At 41.0% G+C, this 19,046-nt stretch overlaps 1 protein-coding gene across 1 annotated transcript; it reads right to left on the bottom strand.

Annotated features, from left to right (window-relative positions):
• Positions 1 to 85: 85 nt before the first annotated feature.
• On the bottom strand, positions 86 to 10,190 carry LOC147453864 (hydroxycinnamoyltransferase-like). Its single transcript, XM_086515927.1, has 2 exons — positions 9,662 to 10,190; positions 86 to 1,175 (listed from the first exon to the last, which is right to left on the bottom strand). The coding sequence occupies exons 1-2, from the start codon at positions 10,133 to 10,135 to the stop codon at positions 297 to 299; spliced, it is 1,353 nt and encodes a 450-aa protein (XP_086372053.1). The 5' UTR covers positions 10,136 to 10,190; the 3' UTR covers positions 86 to 296.
• Positions 10,191 to 19,046: the final 8,856 nt, after the last annotated feature.

The raw sequence follows: 19,046 nt of genomic DNA on the forward strand, positions 1-19,046 counted from the left end.
AAGAGGTCGTGTCATGCATCACTTTTATAAATGTGATAGACTATATGTGTAGGAAGAGAGTATTGATAGTGTTCCACTTGGAAGAGAAGATAACCCTATGAGAATAGAGGCATTGTTTCCTTGGCCGCAACAACGCGCGGGTCACATACTAGTACAAAATAAGATGACCTCTCGCATACAAGATTTTTAATTGGACATAATGTGGTGATAGAATTACACAGATATTATCATGATAAAGAGAACACATACAAATAGGCCTATAGCTATGGCTTGGTATGCGAGACATCCGCTTAGTTTCAGTGTGGGTCGTACAATGGGAAAGAGGGATCGCTATGAAGACATGACATGATACCAGAAGGGAAGGATAAGCAAACATCAGAGCTACCAAGGCCAGAGGGTCCCGGATAAAGCACGAGCTTGCCATTTTCTTCCACGATGACGGAGCGTACTGCGATGGGTCTGCCCCAGCCGAAGTCAATGGAGAGCATGGGAAATTTGGGTGAGCTAGAGACACGCAAGCTTATAGGGCTAGCAGCAATCTTGGGGACGAAGGCGTCCTTGCCATAGAGCTCTAAGAAATGGATGAACTGCTGCATATGCGAGCTAGTGCAGGACCTGACCGCACCTCGGATGCGGGCAGCGGTAGCTGCAAGCTCCTCATCTTGAAGCTCGCCCAAGGTGGCGCTGGCCATGCCCCATAGAAGCGCGCACCCAAAATATCCAACTGCCAACGGTGGCTCCATCCTTGTCCTCATATTCACTACACTACAGAAGCTTGTCCTCGCATCACGGGAGCACGCCACTAGCTGGGGCTTGCTCACCTTCTTCCATAGCTCCGCGCAGAGGACCTCATACGAGCCATACACGTTGTTTGCTCTCGTCTTCAACTCTTCCACCATCTCCTTTGGAAACGACACCACATGTTGTACTTTGCTAGCTACTGTAGTTATACCGGCCGGCGCTTTCACATCTTCAATCCAGTCGATGATCGCCTTCTCTGGTAAGGCTGATTGGACCATGAGCGGGGTTCGATCATGCGATGGCTCAAGAGACAGTGGCTTCCCCTTCACACACTCTACCCATGAGCTCATGAAGTGCCACAGTGAGAACCCATCAGCAACTACGTGGCTATGTGCTATGCCAAATGCTATACTCCCACAAGAGAAGCGAGTCACCTGCAATTCACACGACACACAAAACAAAAAAACAAGGTGAGGTCTTGCATCTCTAGAAAAAACAAGAAACATACACTTTCTCATACACACAACATATAGATACATGTACAGGATATACATACATACATTGTTTGCATGTGAAGACTCTGGGCAGTCAAAGGGCAGTTGAAATGTATGCTTAAGGTGGTTTTATAGACCAGAAAGCTCCAACACATGCACAATGTATGTATGTATGTATACATTGTGAACGCGGTCATGCACACACACACACACATATAATATACAAATACATATATTGTGTATATTACATATACACACATAGAGACATATGTATATATCGATATCTGTGTGTATGTAGGGTAAAGGGGCCAACTTAAGGCCACCTAAGAGGAAACACACACTCCGGAAAGCACGCTATACAGAATCGAGTGCTTAGATGCTCAAAATGAAGATCGAGATCGTCTCTACCAGCAGCAAAAATCTAGAATCAAGTTGCATTTATACAGGCGAAGAACGCCCGCACAACATTTTTTATGTGTATAAAAAATGGGTGTAAATAGGAAACCAGAATGGGGGGGCATTTAGAGCCATTGTACCAACAAGGCTTGAACCCAAGATCTAATGGCCACTATTGCAAGTTGGCTACATTGTCCACCCCAACTCTCACCCATTTGTGTTTCACAATGGGTCCAAAAGTGCACAAAAAAACTGGCCCGACAGTCCTCCTAAAGGGGGGTGGTTTTTTATTGGCCCCTTTACCCTATATCTATGTGTTTACACATGCACATATATATTTTCATATTCACATTCAATGTTACCATGTAACTTGTAAATAGTCACATTGTGCCTGTCGGATTTTTTGGATTTGACCCATAAATTTTCACTTTAAAAGAGATGTGTATTTCATATTGTAGTTACAATTTCCAAAATAAAATTATAAACTTTTTCAAAAATTGTAAAATTCATAAATCCATTTATTAGACTTGTATAGAAAAATATACTTTGCAAACACACATATGTGTGTGTGTGTGTGTGTGTGTGTGTGTGTGTGTGTGAGAGAGAGAGAGAGAGAGAGAGAGAGATTTCTTCCACTTTACCTACTTCTGACTTCAATGTAGATGGTTGACGAAAGCATGGGGTGCACAAAAAAGGTTGTATGGGGGACATCGCTTTTTTTGGATGTGTTGTGCCAAATATGTTTAATGAAAATGAAAAAAATCTAGGGCATGTTGTATATCAATAGATGAAGGATATGGCTAGTGGCCCTCTGTATTTTATCCAAAGAGAGCACAGATGGAAGCTTTGGAAAGAACTTATGCTCAGATGCTACTCAAGAGCGAGATTGATTATGGCTTTTGCATGTCTAGAACTCTAGTCTTCTTTTTGTATAAGGGATGCTCTCTCCCTACCTATGAGACACTATTGTATGTCTTTCCTTTTTTGTATAAGGGATGCCTCTCTCCCTACCTATGAGACACTATTGTATGTCTTTCTTTTTTTTTTAATACATTTCCAGTTCTCTCCAAAATAAAAAGAGGGGGGGGGGGGGGGGGGGGTGGGTGTGGGATCCAAATCTAATAATAGACTCTCCAACCCTTTACAATAAATGTACTTTGATTTCTTGGCCGTAGAGATGTGTAGGATGGCATTATTGTTTTGTTTTTTTGTCCGAGTCAAGCTCCGTATATAAAAGGAGAAAGTATAGAGACCCTAGGACAAACAATATTGATGGCAACATTGGATTCTCATCGTGTGTTATAAATACAAACTTTTGAGGTACTCTCTTTCAGATTGCGTCAAGAGATGTTGCATGAAAATTTTACATGTGATTTTGGATATAGTGGGCACATAGGCCTACCTACATACAAACATGATGGAGACATCAGTCAACCTTAAGTAAGGTTTTCCACAAGGGATAGGGGTAGCATGTTCTCCAAATGTGAGGACGAAGGTAGTCTTACAACAGAAGTGACAAGGCCCTCTGCTTAGATATAAATAAGATGCCCTCGCGAACAGTAAATTCAATAGATTATGTTTTAGTTGAATGTATAGAGTGTAAAGCTGTAGAAGCACACAAAGATGAATTGGAGCAGCAAAATAGCTGTATCAAATGAGAAAGTTACTAGATTAATTTAACATTAGGTTGGTAATGAGACACTTATATGTCCTGATACATTTTTATGTTCTGTTTAGTGACAAGGAATCCCAAACTCCGAGCAAACATTTCTTAGCATTGTAAAACCGAATATACTTGATGAGGCACATCATCACAACACAAATCATAAAAAACAATCCTTACCACATAAAGAGAAAAAAAGGAGCTTAAATAGTTGGTTCATAAAATAGGTGACAGGGACATCTACGCGGTGGCTCCTCGGGTGACCCTTTGGTGATCAGGACTATGGGCCCCGTCCTCTTGGCAATATTCTATGTTCTCTCCTGACGTCGTTAGGCAAACAAATCTGCCGGGGTGGCAACCCTCTCGGATTGGTGGCATCCTCATCTCGGCTCCCCTTTCAACGTCTCTTGGGCGGGTGTCTCCCAAATCAGGCTGTTCTCTTGACTGGGTGGCTCCCCTTTCTGGCCGTCTCTCTCATGTATGCTAGCGTTGGTTGAGTTTTGTTGTGGGGTGGTTCCCCTGAGATCCAGTGTATGGTTTGTGGCTATTTTGATTCCCTAGCTCGGATTCAGCAAGGTTTATCGTGTAAATTGTTTGATAATTAATTCTATAACCACTCACTATTAGTGAGTTTTGCAAAAACAAAAAAAGTGACAGGAACAACTCAAATGACTTTAGCTTGACTCTCATCCAACATAATCTCCGTGGCACCTAAGCAATGTTTTCAATGACATTTTTCGCCTTGGCTCTGACACACGGCATCAAGATGACCGTGATAGCAAAAAAACTCTCTTTGTCTCTGTCGATCTTGGCCCTGACTACGTCCTCTCTCTCTCTCTCTCTCTCTCTCTCTCTCTCTCTCTCTCTCTCTCTCTCTCGTGTACATGTCATTTCCTTTCATTTTCTCCTCAAAGCCCTCAAGGCATCTTTGTAGATTCATATCCAAACAAATGGGTTCAAAATTGAGCAAATTTACTCACTTTGAAATTAAGACATTTAGTGAAGGGTTTTGGTATTTTATTGTATGCAATAAAAACCAAAAAAATTACACATCACATTTTAGTAAAGGCAAAAAGAGTGAGGCAAAAGGCAATGACCCTTGTGCATACCAAAAATGAGTTAATGTGAAATTTTGATCTCATATTGTAAATATGTTTTTTTTCCGCCAAACTCATAATTGTGAGTATATGATTTATCGGATGATTTGAACATTGGACGCTGGTAGTTTCATATTGTAAATGTTAAATCAAACATCTTATTGAAGTAGATTTTTAAATCTCTCTCTCTCTCTCACACACACACACATATATACATAAAGTCATCTCATCAAAATACTTAACTAGTTATAAATAAATTATATTTGATATGTTTGGATGATTTTTTTGTGAAAGAGTACTTTTATATAATGACATGCATGATTGTTTAAGGCTCCAATCTCAAAATAAGGAGGAATGCTTTTAGATCCCTTTTAATGAGATTCAATGAAGTACTCTAAGAATGCATAGGCAAACAATTAATAGCTAAGTCTTTTAAAATGTGTATTTTTAAGCTGTATAAGTGATTTTTTAATTAAAAATGATAATTATCCATTTCTATTTTTGGTATCTTAGTTGGTAGGGCTAAAGTCTATGCACTTTTAATCATGAATAGCAATCAATAGCTTAAATTTTGTAAATCTACCTCTTGTGTAACTTTTCAATTAAAAATGATAATTATCTATTTCTACTTTTGGTACCTTACTTGTTATGGCTAAAGTCTATGCACTTTTGATCATGAATAACAATCAATAGCTTAAATTTTGTAAATCTACCCTTTACAATATTAAGGACTAAGTAAAACGTTTCTTGTAAACACTACCCCTCTCTCTCTCTCTCTCTCTCTCTCACACACACACACACACACACACATTATTATGAGTAAATTTAACCTTTTTAAAATAGATTTTTAACTCTCATGACCCCTCAATAGTCACTTTTTGGCCTTTTAAAGGTCCATGTGGGGACTTCACCTTGTTAAGTTATATGAACGTATATTTTTGTTCTTTCTATTTCACGAAGTTAGAACTCTAACAAAAAAATTTAATTACATGCTTTAAAAGTCTATTTTATTTAGGCTTACATATTGTATATACCCCACACACATCTATACTATAAAAAATGGGGAACACGTGACGAATCCTCCTCACTCCGACCACCTCTGGCAGTATGGTATGCAATTGAGCGTGCTCAATGAGAGACATTCTGTGAGAGAGGCAGCCGAAGGCCGACAATACTAGTGATCATTATTTTTTTATGTAGTCCTTAGTAAAGGGTTGGATTTTGGGTGCATCTCTAGACCAATGGATAAAGCTTGAGGATTAGTGTCACATGGAAAGCTAATGATATTTTTATATTTAAAAAAAACTTTCAAAACCTTGTGAGAGGGTATTGATATCTGTGTATCTCTCTCTTTAAAGAGGGGCATTGAGTATTGTGTCAAACATCATATTTTATGTTTTTGAAATATATTATAATCTAAATAATTTATTGTTACACTTTTTTTCAAAAAACGTAATATTTTATTGTAATACCACAAGTTGTAAAATACTTATCACTTTCTATTTTTCTCTTTAAAAAAAAACTTCTTATTATTAAATTCTTCTAAATAGTTTTATGCAGGCCATAGTGAATTTTCACCTTGTTTTTCTTATTGCACCCACATTCAAGCTTGGAACCAAGTTCATGATAGAAGAAAGCAATCTTAGGTAAAATGGAATAAAAAAGGTCACAATGTCTTCCGAAAACAATAAGAAAGTGATAAAATCACTAGGTTGAGTTTAACTAGAATTATGCAAGGTGAAGCATTGTTAGGGAATGCCTCTTTTATTAAGCTATTTGGGTTCCTCCTCACAAAGAAGCAAACTAGAAATACTAGTATAAATTTTGAAATTAAATGCGAATTAGTGCAAGGTGAAGTTTCACTTTAGCAATCTAAAAGAATAGAATGCAAGAGAAATAAATCCATGTGAGGATGTGAAATGAAAAGTGAAATAAAAATAACATTTAAGGTAAGTCTCAATCATCATCTAAAACATTGAAAGTATGTCTAACTCAACTCTCCTCTAAGGCAAGCCAATTAATAATTATGTAGACAAAAGTCATACACACACAATTAAAATATGGGTACTACAGGCTCAATTGAATTCAAGGGACTTGCACATCAACTAAGATGGCACATTGTTGGGTGGCACGAGTCCCTTGCCAAACCGAAGTAGTCACCAATCCCTCCAACTAGCCATGAGCAATTGGCTTGCCAATCAGCATGTGTGCTTCTCACACATGCTCCAATGAAGAAATAGTTGCACTTGAGTACTTAAACAAGCCTTGTACTCAAGTTCATCAGCAAACGGACAATTTACTTTTGCTGACATTGTTGATTAAGTTCCTCTATGTGCTAATCTATGCTTGTGTTGTGCATGTAATTTATGTCGATCAATATGTCTTTGTGCATGATAGTCATATCCAATCTTGTTATGCTAAGTCCCCATATTTGTTCTCCTCGTGCATGAAGTATGCAAGCCGAAGTCTAAGGGAGGATCGGGAATAGGAGAGTGATGAAGGTGAGGACACAAAGTACTAGGAATTTTGGGCAAGAAGAGTCGGGCCTTAAATTTTTCATGTTTGTAACTTCCTTAATTAAAGCCTGAAGCTCGAGGGTATGACGGGCAAGCTCACTCGAAAATGCAACAGAGCATGGAGTCTTTGGAGTGGGATGAACTTACAAGGTATTGTCACAATTTTGCACCTCACTAGTCCCCTTGGCTATCAAAGGCGGGAAGCATCCTTTTGAACCCTTTCTGGAAGCTACTAGAAAGATTAATAACAAAGGTATCCGACACCTGGACCAATTGTGAGATTGTAGTAGTGATCAGTGGAAAAGGATAGACCAAATGGTTCTCCAGTACAACCTTGATGCGATTGACAGACTACTTATAAGCAGAGTCCTTGAACGGCTTGACAGAGCTAGTGTCTACCTAGCTGTGAATCTGGGCTTCAGTGGAAAGCATGGTGATGCCCTAAGGACAGACACTTCCTTAAGCTTCAAACCAAATAAGTATACCATACATGTATGGCGTCGATGGAGTGGTTCTCTCCATTGAACAAACATTGGGGAATGAACTGGCTAGAATCAAGATGGGAGGCAATCACCAAGAACATGTGGTGCCCATAGTGGCCACATGATATGAAAGTATTCCTTTGGAAGTACTGTGGGGAGCCCTACCGATTAGTGCAAAGGGTCTAGCCAGGGGGATTGGTCCAGATAGATGTTCTCAATGCAGAACGGCTACCGAAGATCTCTCCCACCCTTTCAAGGAATTCCATGTGATGATCAACGATCGGGCGGAGTAAGATATGCAAATGGGTTCAAAGGACTTGGAAGATAGGTTTCTTTAAGAACGATCTTTTTCTAGGATGGAAGGTTTTAAGAGCCAGGAGCTTCTTATTGCAACACAAATAGTCAGATTCTGCTACTTCAAACAGGTCTGGAAGGCTAGGAACTGTCGAGTATTCGATAACACTATGGAATCAGCCAGCTTCACAGAGATAATACAAGAAAGCAGGGGTGCATCTTAGCCTTTGTGAAACGTAAGAACTCTAATGAAAGGAACAAGTTAATTGGGTTCTTGGATCTGCTATGGCTTCGCACGAGCATGGCAAGAATCTGTAATTTTTGAGGTTGTCAATATGATTTACTCACCATTGTGAGTTTTGCACCCAAAAAAAAAGCACTGAGACTTCGAAGGTGGAGGGGTGGACCATGGAGTCTTTCAATTTTTCATCTGTGTAACACCTTCAAGGGCATGAACAGGTTGTATTGTGAGTATGTGTCCACGATTCATACACCATGTATGATTGATTTTCTAATTTGTAGGCCATGGATGAGTCAATTCTTAAATATTGCCTCAATTTTCTATCATTGATGTCTGATAATTTCAAATTGTAGCTCTATACCTACTTGAGAAGAAAGGGTAGTACAACTCTAAACTACTGAATCATTGATCAGCTCAGAATTAGCTAGAATGAAAATGTGTGCCGCTAAACACCAATGGGAAATGCCAAGACACCTAAAAGATCTATGCTACGAGTATTCCTGAACATAAGACCTGAGCACTACTAAAGGAACTCAAGAAGCAATTGGGATAGCCAGACCATGGCATTATTTGACATTTCATTTTTTTTTCCCCCCCTATATAAGGTCCTTGAATGTCCAATCCTTTGGGACAAAAATATGTGGGTTCGACTTCACGTCCTGATCCCAATTTCAAAGTAGATGCCTTACCACTACGCTAGGGAACGAATGTTGTCATGTTGCGGAGATACTAGCATTTTATATTGAGTAGTTTTGACATGCAAGGGATCTTGGTTCACACCGAGTGTTCACGTTGGCTTCAAACCGAGTTTAGACCGCCAAATTGCAATGTACTTTACTTGCGGAGGTCACATTTAGTCCACTTCAAGTTCACCTTCCTCCAAGATCTCACTTAGTTCACTTTCGTCCAAGTTCTCACTTATTTCACATTTAGGATCAATGGTTGTGATCTTCGTCAACCTGCGAAGTCGATTTTTCAACCATAGATTCCCTCAAAAGATGATGTGTCATTTAGTGACCCATATCAACAAATCTATCACATGAGAGAGAGAGATAGCCTACGCACATGCAAGCCGTCGGCAGCAGCTTCCGAGGGAAAAGCATAGTGAGCCCACCAGAGGCCCACCACGCCCCTGCACTATTGTAACCGCTTCTTCACCGCCGCCAATCGGCACGGCACCAGGTCTGCCTTCACGTTCAGCTCCGATGGTAGCCGTTTGAGTGGCGGGAACAATATTGATTGGCCTGGGAGCTCTGCACGCTGCTGATAGAGTCTCTCTCTTCAGTTCTCTCAGTAAAACGGCAAGCATACACGAGGCATGTGCGCGTTCCCCCGACCGATTGGCACTCGAACACCTCACCAAAACGGCAGGCATACACGAGGCATGTGCGCGTTCCCTTGACCGATTGGCACTCGAACACCTCACCGTACCTCTCTTCGTTGAGTAGGCATGTGCGCACTCTAAGAGAGGGGGGGGGGGGGGGCGCAGGGGGCGGGGGGACACCTTGTATGTGAACTGCATTGGACACCTTGTGTGTGAACTGCACTGAGGTGAAAAAGCTTGACCTGACATGCAATGCACACGCAATCTGAACCCGCCCTAACGTGTGAAAGCTAGCATACTTTGTGGTTTGCATCATACTTTGTGGGTTCGTCAATATAACAAAGAGAGAGAGAGAGAGAGAGAGAAAGAGAGAGAGAGGGAGGTCTCGCACACACACAAACCACAATTACTACCTGGATGGAGAAAAGGGGCGCGCCTTCCTGCAAGCGCGTGTAGGAAGCCCAGCGCGTGAGCTGCACAAAATAAGGTTGCATGTCGAAATTGGAGCTCTTCAGATCCAAGAACGACACACCATGAATGCGTGCTTCCACCAGCTCGGCGCCCTCGTCGTTGCACGCCACAGCCAGTTGTGCTTTGGTGCCGTCGCCAGCTGCACCCGCCGGGAGCTCTACTAGGCGGCCGGCGAAAGGATAAAAGGAGGCCAAGACCCGCGGAAGACTGGATCGAAGGGTGTGGATGAAGCGTGGGTACTCATCGTCTCCACTGACTGCACTCACAGGGCGCTCGTAGAAGAGCAGCCTTCGGTTGTATGTGTAGTCGCGCCACATAAGGTCGCAGGGCGAGAGTGAGAGGAAGGGTTGCGGGGACGGAGAAGCAGGCTTAACGACAGAGGTATGCAACACCTCTACTGTAACGGCCTTCCCCATCTCTCTCTCTCTCTCTCTCTCTCTCTCTCTCTCTCTCTCTGTGTGTGTGTGTGGGATGGCCTTAACCTTTTATACCCGCGCAGACATGAGGATCGACATGAGCTAAGAGGCTGGGCACTTGGGGAAGTTGGGTAGAGGAGACAGGACCCATCACCCTTCACTGTCGACGAATGCGGATCGACGTCCGATGAGCTGGAAAGCTTAGATGGGTGCCCCTGCTTTTGGGAGCGCTTGAAAAAAGTAATCCTGCATCATAGGCCTGCTCAAAAGCAAAGGGCCCTCTCAAAAAGATCAGGGTGTCCTGCAACGACAGCCTTTATAACGTGTGAACTAGTCAAAAAGGGCATGTGTACTCTGAATCTCTTTATGGCATCGTTTGCTGTTAGCAGGCATAGGCTATCCTCAGAGGCTATGGGCACACATGAAGATTTTGTAAAGACTCAAGAGCCCTCAAGTTAAAAATGCCGCTTTTTCTAAACGTTGATTTAGAGGGCCTATGGGGGAGCCCTTTTAGTAGCGATACTTGCAGTTAAATAGTTATGATGGGTTGCCCACCCTTAATCGGCTGGGATGCTCCACCTCACAGAGTCGGGTGTGTGAGTTGTAATTTCAAGTTTCTACTCTCTGAATAAAAATTTTAAAAAAAATCTTTTCTCTTTTCTTTTTTTAGAGTTTAAGAACTTTGAAACACAAGCACACACTCTATGTACAACGGCCTTATAGGTAGGGAGAGAGGCATCCCATCACACACACACACACACACACACACCCGTATATGGGAACAGTCCGTAAGGACTTAGAACATGTCTTCATGTCACCAAGGAGGGATTGAACCCAAGATCTTACGTACATAGACTATGACTCTACCAAGTGAGCTAGCACCCGTTGACTAGTCTTGCTTGGTTGGCTTTTCCAAAGAAATTTGTTGATATGTTTGAGTATTCGTGTGATGATGTGTTTTAGTGGTGAACATTTTGTTTACATATATAGTAGATTATAGTGTAATGATGATATGAAAGATTTAACATGGACTACTAACCTAGTAATTATATCTTGTTCAAGTGTGCAAAGAAGAGAACGTTGTTTTGTGAAGCTACTAAAAAACTATGCAAGTAGATAAACTTTTTGTCATGCACTCAAGAAATGGCACAAACTATAGACTATATATAGTGCACAACATACAAAAGTTCCGTACATAAGTATGGTGGAGAATCATCACTATGTCTTCCCAAAACTTATAAAGAACGGAAGTCGTGTCCTTGCCTATAGTGAAAGTGTGTGGTCGAAGCAAATGCATAGAGATGGAATTTTGGATGCAGATAATAAACCTTTACAATGAGTTGATGCACAATTTTGTCTATGGTTTGTTGACGTTTTCGTCTTCTATTTGCAAAGCTTGTCCTAATTGTAGAGAAAGTATAGGGCCATAGGCCATATGCCTTGACTTAGCTCTGAATTGTAGAGAAAGTATAGGGCCGTGGGCCATATGCCTTGACCTAGCACTGAATTGGAGGAAAGGTAATCCACAAAAGTCATCCATTTGATTTTTGATGTTCCCCCTAAGGCCTTGGAGTGGTTACTTCCTATTACTCCCATGCATGCAAGACAAGCGTTTTTTTTTATACCATTGCTTCTACTAGATATTGTGTAATCTCTTTGATTTTCCCTCGTTCCCATCGCTCAAGTGAACTTGTTCTCTTTGATGGTCGCCTAGAAAAGCCATTTTCAACCTCCTCTATGATGATATCCAAGAGATCTCTTTTTGTAAGGACATGGGTCCTACCTATTCAAAAATCTCTCCTTGGAGTTTGGTTGTCAATCCTTGCATCTGCTCTTCCTAGCACCTTGACATGGCACGAAGAATCTTCCTTTTCTACTTCTCATCGAGCTGGACATCCTTCCGCTTGTCAGCAAAAAAGTCTATTGCCTTTGCCTCTCTCTTTGTTCCCTTTTCTTTGCCACCCGGTAATCACGTAAGCAGCCTGTGAACTGCTCGAGAAACTATGCTCGATTGTGTACTAGTAGGCACGGAGCCGGATCAAGAAAACCTGAAGAAAAATAGCTCAACGCATGAACATACATCATGAAGAGCCCATGCATCAACAAGACCAAACATGTCACAGACACTCACACACTCCTAACTGGCCAGAAGGCTCCATCCTTAGCGAGAGATAGATAGATAGATAGATAGAATTATCGTCCACGGAGGTCAGATATGACCTATGGGACCGAAAAACAACGCATTACAAAGATTCCTTCTAAGTGAAGGGCAGATACATCTCAGTTAAGGACTGAGGGTCTAGTGAGGGGTAAACAAAAGATAAAATGGGATGAACAAAACTTAAAACATAAGGGGTGGTAGGGGAGAGGGGAACCATTTTAGGAGTTCGGAACTCTTGAATGATGGCTTTTCCTCCTCGATAGACTGCCCATTTTCCTGCCGTGCGTGCTGCTCGTACCTTTTGTAGTTCTGCCTTCTTCTGCTTGAGTTGGCCGGGGTTAAGATCGTCTGCGAACCAGACTTTAGTGCCTTTCAGAAGCCTTGCTTGTTCAAGGAGTTTAATTCGGTCCACTTTTGTTTTGAAAGTGAGGATCGCATGATTGGTGCGATGCTCGTGTGTGATGGAGTCGATTGTTGTTGGATCCCACTCGATCATGTGAGTTGTTGTCTGGATGCGGGCAATGGCTTCCTGGAACTTGAGGTCTCCCTCCCCGTGCCAGTCACTTGGCAGCCCACCAATGCGAACATTGAGGGCGATCTCTTTTTTTCGTTGTTGCTCGCATAGCGTTGACGCCACACGGTTGTCAACTTTGTAGATGATAGCTTCTTGCACTTGATTTTTGACTGCCTTTGTAAGGGTAGTCTCCACTTCTTCCTTTGTTTTGGCGAGCTTGGTTTGTATCTGTTCCATCTCCTCCATCTGGTAGTTCTCCATTGCAACTAGCCGAGTTTCGATGGCGATGAGCTTTTGTTTCAGCTCGTCATTCTCCTTGCGGAGTCTTTCAACTTCACCTTGAAGGCGACTGATGCTGTCCATTTTTGGGGGTGTTGCCACAAGGTGAGAGAGAGAGAGAGAGAGAGAGAGAGAGAGAGATGGAGAACTAAGCACACACAGCAGAGAACTGCGCGCAGAGGAAAGAAAGGGAATGCAATGCAGAAGCACCACACAGAGAGGGAGAGAAAGGCGCTTTGCTCTATGCAAAAACCGTGCACAGAGAATACCCTAAACATGTATGCTTTGTGTCCACGCAGAGAAGGAGACACAGGGGGTGCTCGTACGTCCAACATGTCCAAGAACTATAGGGGGCGATCAGAAATGCATACCCCTCTTTTTTTTAAAATTCCCCCCATCTTCCTTACTCATCATTGAGTTTCCTCCCCCAAAAATCAAATGTAGACTCAAAAGTTTCCCAAAACTACTTTAAAAAGGAGTGTCCAAGACAGCCCTTTTTGGACCACCTATACATGCTTTCACCCAATAGGACTACCTACTACAAATCGTGGCCATGATGCCATATGGGTAATTATAGACCATCTCACAAAGATGGGTCGATTCATTCCCACTAAGACTATGGTTAAGACACCGGAATAGCACTGTCTGAAGAGCCGTGTTTCGAAAGTTGGAAATAAAACTCAATCTAAGTACGGCTGATCATCTGAAAACAGATGGTTAAACCGAAAGAGTTAATCAAGTGCTAGAAGATATGCTACGAGCGTACACTAGCAAGAAGAAAACCAATTGAGAAGACTACCTACCTGTATTGGAATTTTCTTATAATAGTTCAAAGCATGTGACTATAAGGTTTAGACCATTTATGCTTTTATATGGATTTCAACCTAGATCACCCGTTTCGGTGGGGTTAGCTAAGGAGAAGATACAACAAGCGAAGGATTTTCTCTAAGACCATTTTGACATGCTTCGAGTTGCTCGATAGAATGTTAAGCAAGCTCAAGATCGATATAAGAAATACGCAGATGAGCATCGTCGTCTTGCTACTTTCAAAGAAGGGGACAAGGTTTTCCTCAAGTTCCGGAGCATTCAGAAAGTCTGAAGACGGGAAAAGGTGCTAAACTTTCACCATGATATTGTGGACTGTATACCATTCTCAAACATATAGGTCAAGTGGCCTATAAGTTAGCTCTTCCAGAGCAATCACAAGTTCATCATGTTTTTCATGTTAGCTGTTTAACAGTTAGGACAGAATGATAATGTCAATGCATTGACACATGTGTGTTAGTTGATCTTATCGAACCGCCAAGCAACCCTCATGAGCTTGAACAGATTTTGGATTCTCATGAGCTTCGCACCAGACACCATGTCAGACGACAGGTGTTGGTAAAATGGCTAGATAGACTTGAAGAAGGTTCTACATGGGAGAATGTCTCCGCACTTAAGAAACGTTTTCCTACGTTTTTTTTCGAGGACGACAACGATTCTCCAAGGGGGGGAGTAATGTAAGGACATGGGTCCTACAGGCAAGGCCACCGGCACGACCGGACAATGTGTACGCTAGGGAAAGGCTATAAGATAGCACGGTTGGGTGGAGACTAGCACATGCATTACCACTGTCCTTTTACTTTGGGACCTATTTAAGGTTGATTCATACAAGAGTGAAAGGATTCCTCATCCAAAGAGATTCTGTTCATGAGTAGATGATCTTGCCCTATCATTTGGTCCACTTCTTTCATCAAATGGTAATCTTATTCATAGACATGGAAACAAACTTAATATGTCTTTATCATACATTTGGCAATTTGCAATACATGCACAATGCCATTCCTTTGATCATGAAAGGGTCATGTGAATGATTAGGTATATTTTGGCAGTTTTTATAGATTTGAACTACACAAAAATAGATATTTTATGAATAAAGTATGGCATGCTTCCATAGTTATGCTCACTTTCAAGGGCCAAGCATCAGTGCCTACACAATATACATGGTCTCGGGGGGGTGCACTATGTAATTATGTTAATGTATTACATGAGTTCAAAAGGAGGGGTTTTTTAATGCAAAAAAATTAGGCAATTAAATAGAGATACATTAAAATAAGGGATTTTTATATTCAATTTGAAATTTTTTTCTAAAGTAAGGGGTCATTTTATTCATTTAAACATGTTAAAAGAGGGATTTTTTTAATACCCACGGCATGTACGTTATATAAGGGGTATCGAACAATGAACCCCCAGAGTACATGTCCAAGAATACATTGGAAAGTCTTGATTTTCATTTTTAATACCCCGCGTATGCTCGTTATATAGGGGGTATCGAACAATGAACCCCCAAAGTACATGTCCAAGAATACATTGGAAAGTCTTGATTTTCAATCGATCTCACAAAAAGAGTACACATGTTGGGCTTCCTACACACGCTTGTAGAAAAGCGCGTCCCTCCTCTCCATCCACATAGTACTTGTGGTTTTCTCTCTCTCTCTCTCTCTCTCTCTCTCTCTCTCTCTCTCTCTTCGGACCCACAAAGTATGTTATCTTCCACATGATGGTAACCACAAAGTATGTTAGCTCTCACACATGTTAGCTCTCTCAGAATTCAGGCCCTTATGACAAGTGTAGCCTCCTCTCTCTCTCTCTCTCTCTCTCTCTCTCATGTGATAGATTCGCTTATCATTTGGTCCACTTCCTTCATCGAAAGCTCAATTTTGTTCACAGACATAGAAACAAACTTAATATGTCTTGATCATACGTTTGGTAATTTGCAATACATGCACAATTCCTTTCTTTCAATCATGAAAGGCGCATGTGCAAAAGAAGGTGTGCCCATTTTTGTCAATTTTTATAGACTTGGACTACGTAAAAACATGCATTTTATGCAAATATGATGGCATGCTACCATAGTTGTGCTCACTTTTGAGGGCCAAGAGTCCTAATTTTCAATTGATCTCACAAAAAGAGTTCTTTTTTTGTGTAAAGACTCTCCTAGTCTAGCGTATCAAGTAGTGTCACAACATTGTGATCCTAATAAAGATTTGAACATAACTAGAGTATCACTCATATATAGTAAAAGTTATTGTGTACATTACTTAAGCACATATTGAGGAGCTCATTTTGAACTATGGGTATTTTTCTTTGCCAAGTGTGTATTTTTTATGAATTATCCTAATTAAAATACTTAATTGAGTATACTTAAAGATAATTCTTAAGTAAAATATAATAAAAATTATGCTCCTTTTTTTCTTATGGATGAAAAAATTTGACTCAGAATTAGCGTTGTAAGAATATCTTTCGCCCATTTCAATTATTTCCATTTCTTTAGTTTACTTACAGGTCTTAATGAAGCTAACCCTAAGGTCTTTCAAGCTCCATTAGATTCACGTTGCTCTTTGATAGGCTATCTCCTTTTGGATCCCTATTGAGATGTAACCATCTCTCCTCTTGGTCCCTTGCTAAGGTAGATCTAGAAGCACTTATTGCACATTGCTCTTTGGTAGACCGTTTCCTTTTGGACCCCTATTGAGATGAAACCATTTCTCCTTTTGGTCCCCTTTTGAGATAGGTTTAGAAGCACATATCTATATCTTAACTCTTGTTCCTTTTTTATCTTTCCATATAAAGTAATCAGGTTAATATGAGAAAATCATTTAGTAAAGTTAGATATTATATTTTATGACAATGCCTTCATCCTTTTTGACCCTAGCTCTACTCACATCTTTATATCAATGGAGTTGGTCACTAAGCTGGGCATACAAGATTTCGAGATGGGAGATATTGTGAGTGTCGCTGAAGCTTTCAAGGGACAAAAGCCTCTGTTACTCCCTTGATTGGGAAATTGAGGCTTCATGTCCAAAGCTATGTCGACAAAGAGGACTTTTTCATCTCCCCTCTCCAACATGAGGATGTTATCCTAGGGACATCATGGTTTAATCGTATGGCTGCCAATATGAAATTCCCTGAAAGGAGAATTTATTTCACCTATAGGGAAAAGAACATGTATATAGATGCTAATGAGTCGGGTCATACTATACCTCTTGTAAGTTCGCCTGCTTTTGATAAATCAATGAAAAGCTCAGTTTTCACGTATATGACTTTTGTTACCATATACATGTGGTAGTGATGTGTGTGAACACATTTAGGACTGCCGGGGCATTTTTTCCCTCACTAGGAGGTTTTTTCCCCGTGCATTGTATATACGCCCATTATTCTAGGGCTATCTATCTTTTCCATTACACACTAAGTAATACACTCTCGGTTGTGTGCCTTGAGCTTCCTTCGTCTTCTCCAAGTTGTGTGTGTTTTTCTACAATCCTAATTCCAGCAATTGGTATCAAAATCAAGTTGCATCCTCTCGGGCTTAGTCGCCAGCAACTCCAACACCACAAGCCTGCTCCCTTTCTTCGATTTTCAGTGAGCTTCGGCGAGCGGTCACAAGTCAACAAAAATTTTCGGAGAGCCAATTTCGTAGGTCTACTCAGATTTCTGATTCGAGCTCATTTAGGCCTCCATTGCCACTAAAGGCAGTACTGTGCAGGCTATCTCGTCATTTAGTGCAAAATTTTTGTCAGTGCCGTTTTTTTGTATAACAGGTCCCTTACAGTCTTCTACGGTTTGTAGAACGTGGTGTTTTCGCTTTGTTTCTTCTCTTTTCGAGCAATTTTTACATCGGGTGCAGCATTTACCATGGCTGACAACAACACAGATGTGTTCAAGATGTTTGCTTTGCTGAGGACATATTGGATGGGGATAATTACCCTATGTGGGCTTATGATGCAATATGTTCTTGTGTCGAAGGCGTTTGGAATATTGTATAGGGCATTGATGTACGTCTTGGTTCTGAGGATGTAGGCGATGTTGAGGATGTTGTAGATCTTGCGGAAAGGATTGTTGTCGTTAGAGTTTTTTTTCCTACAGCTGAGCAGGCTTGTTGGGATGTAAAAGATGCACAGGCTCATGCATCAATTGTGTTGTCTATGAAGCACACTATTACTCCCCATATTTGTTCAACAAAATCTGTCAAACAGGCTTGGGATATTCTGGCTGATCTTTATGTAAGTTGTAATGAGGCTAAAATTGCATTGTTGCGTAAAGAGTTGGAATTGAAGATTATGCATGAGGAAGATGATATGGACACGTTCCTTGCTGGTGTCAAGGATATCAATGAGCAAGTTATTTTTGCAGGTGAAGTCATTTCCGACAATTCCCTTGTGCAGACTGTTCTTGACACCTTGCCAGATTCTTACCAGGCTTTTGCTATTACTTGGAGACTTATGACCCAAGGACATCCTAAAGTTTTCAAGTTTGATGCATTATGCACATTGTTGTTTCAAGAGTCACTTTCCAAAAAAAAACAGGACTAGAAAGCGCATAGTTGAACAGGCCTTTATTATTGCTCAAAGAAAAGGTGGTAACAGTAATACAACTACTTCTCATGGTTCTTTTGCGAGTGGAAAATCACATGTTCCTAATGCTTTTGCTTGCAACAATTCGTCTAGAAATTCTGGTGATAGGGGCAAAAAGAAGATGCATTGCCATTATTTAAAGTTAATGATCACTTGATCAAGCAGTGTCCTAACTTGAAGGCCAAAGAGGCAAAGAAGAAAGAGGGTGGTTCCACTACAAATGATGGTTCCACTACAAATGCAGCTATTGTTGAGTCTTCTATGAAAGGAGACTGTGATGCTGATGTTGATGCAGAATGGGATTTTAGTGCAGAGTGTACCTATAATTCTGATGTCCATGATGCATGCATGTCACTTGCTACATATTCACATGTGTGGTATTTTGATAGTGGTGCTACAAAGCACATTACCTCACATTATGATTTGTTCACCTCTCTTGAGTCTGTCCCTCATGGGAATTCAGTTACTTGTGCCAACAATGCCTCTTATCCGGTTCAAGGAGTTGGAAAGATTGTGCTTACTACTACAAATGGCAAGTCTTTCACACTTGTTAATGAACTT

The sequence above is a fragment of the Adiantum capillus-veneris genome, chromosome 7 (assembly GCF_014529385.1).
Source record: "Adiantum capillus-veneris isolate H3 chromosome 7, ASM1452938v2, whole genome shotgun sequence".
NCBI lineage: Eukaryota > Viridiplantae > Streptophyta > Polypodiopsida > Polypodiales > Pteridaceae > Adiantum > Adiantum capillus-veneris.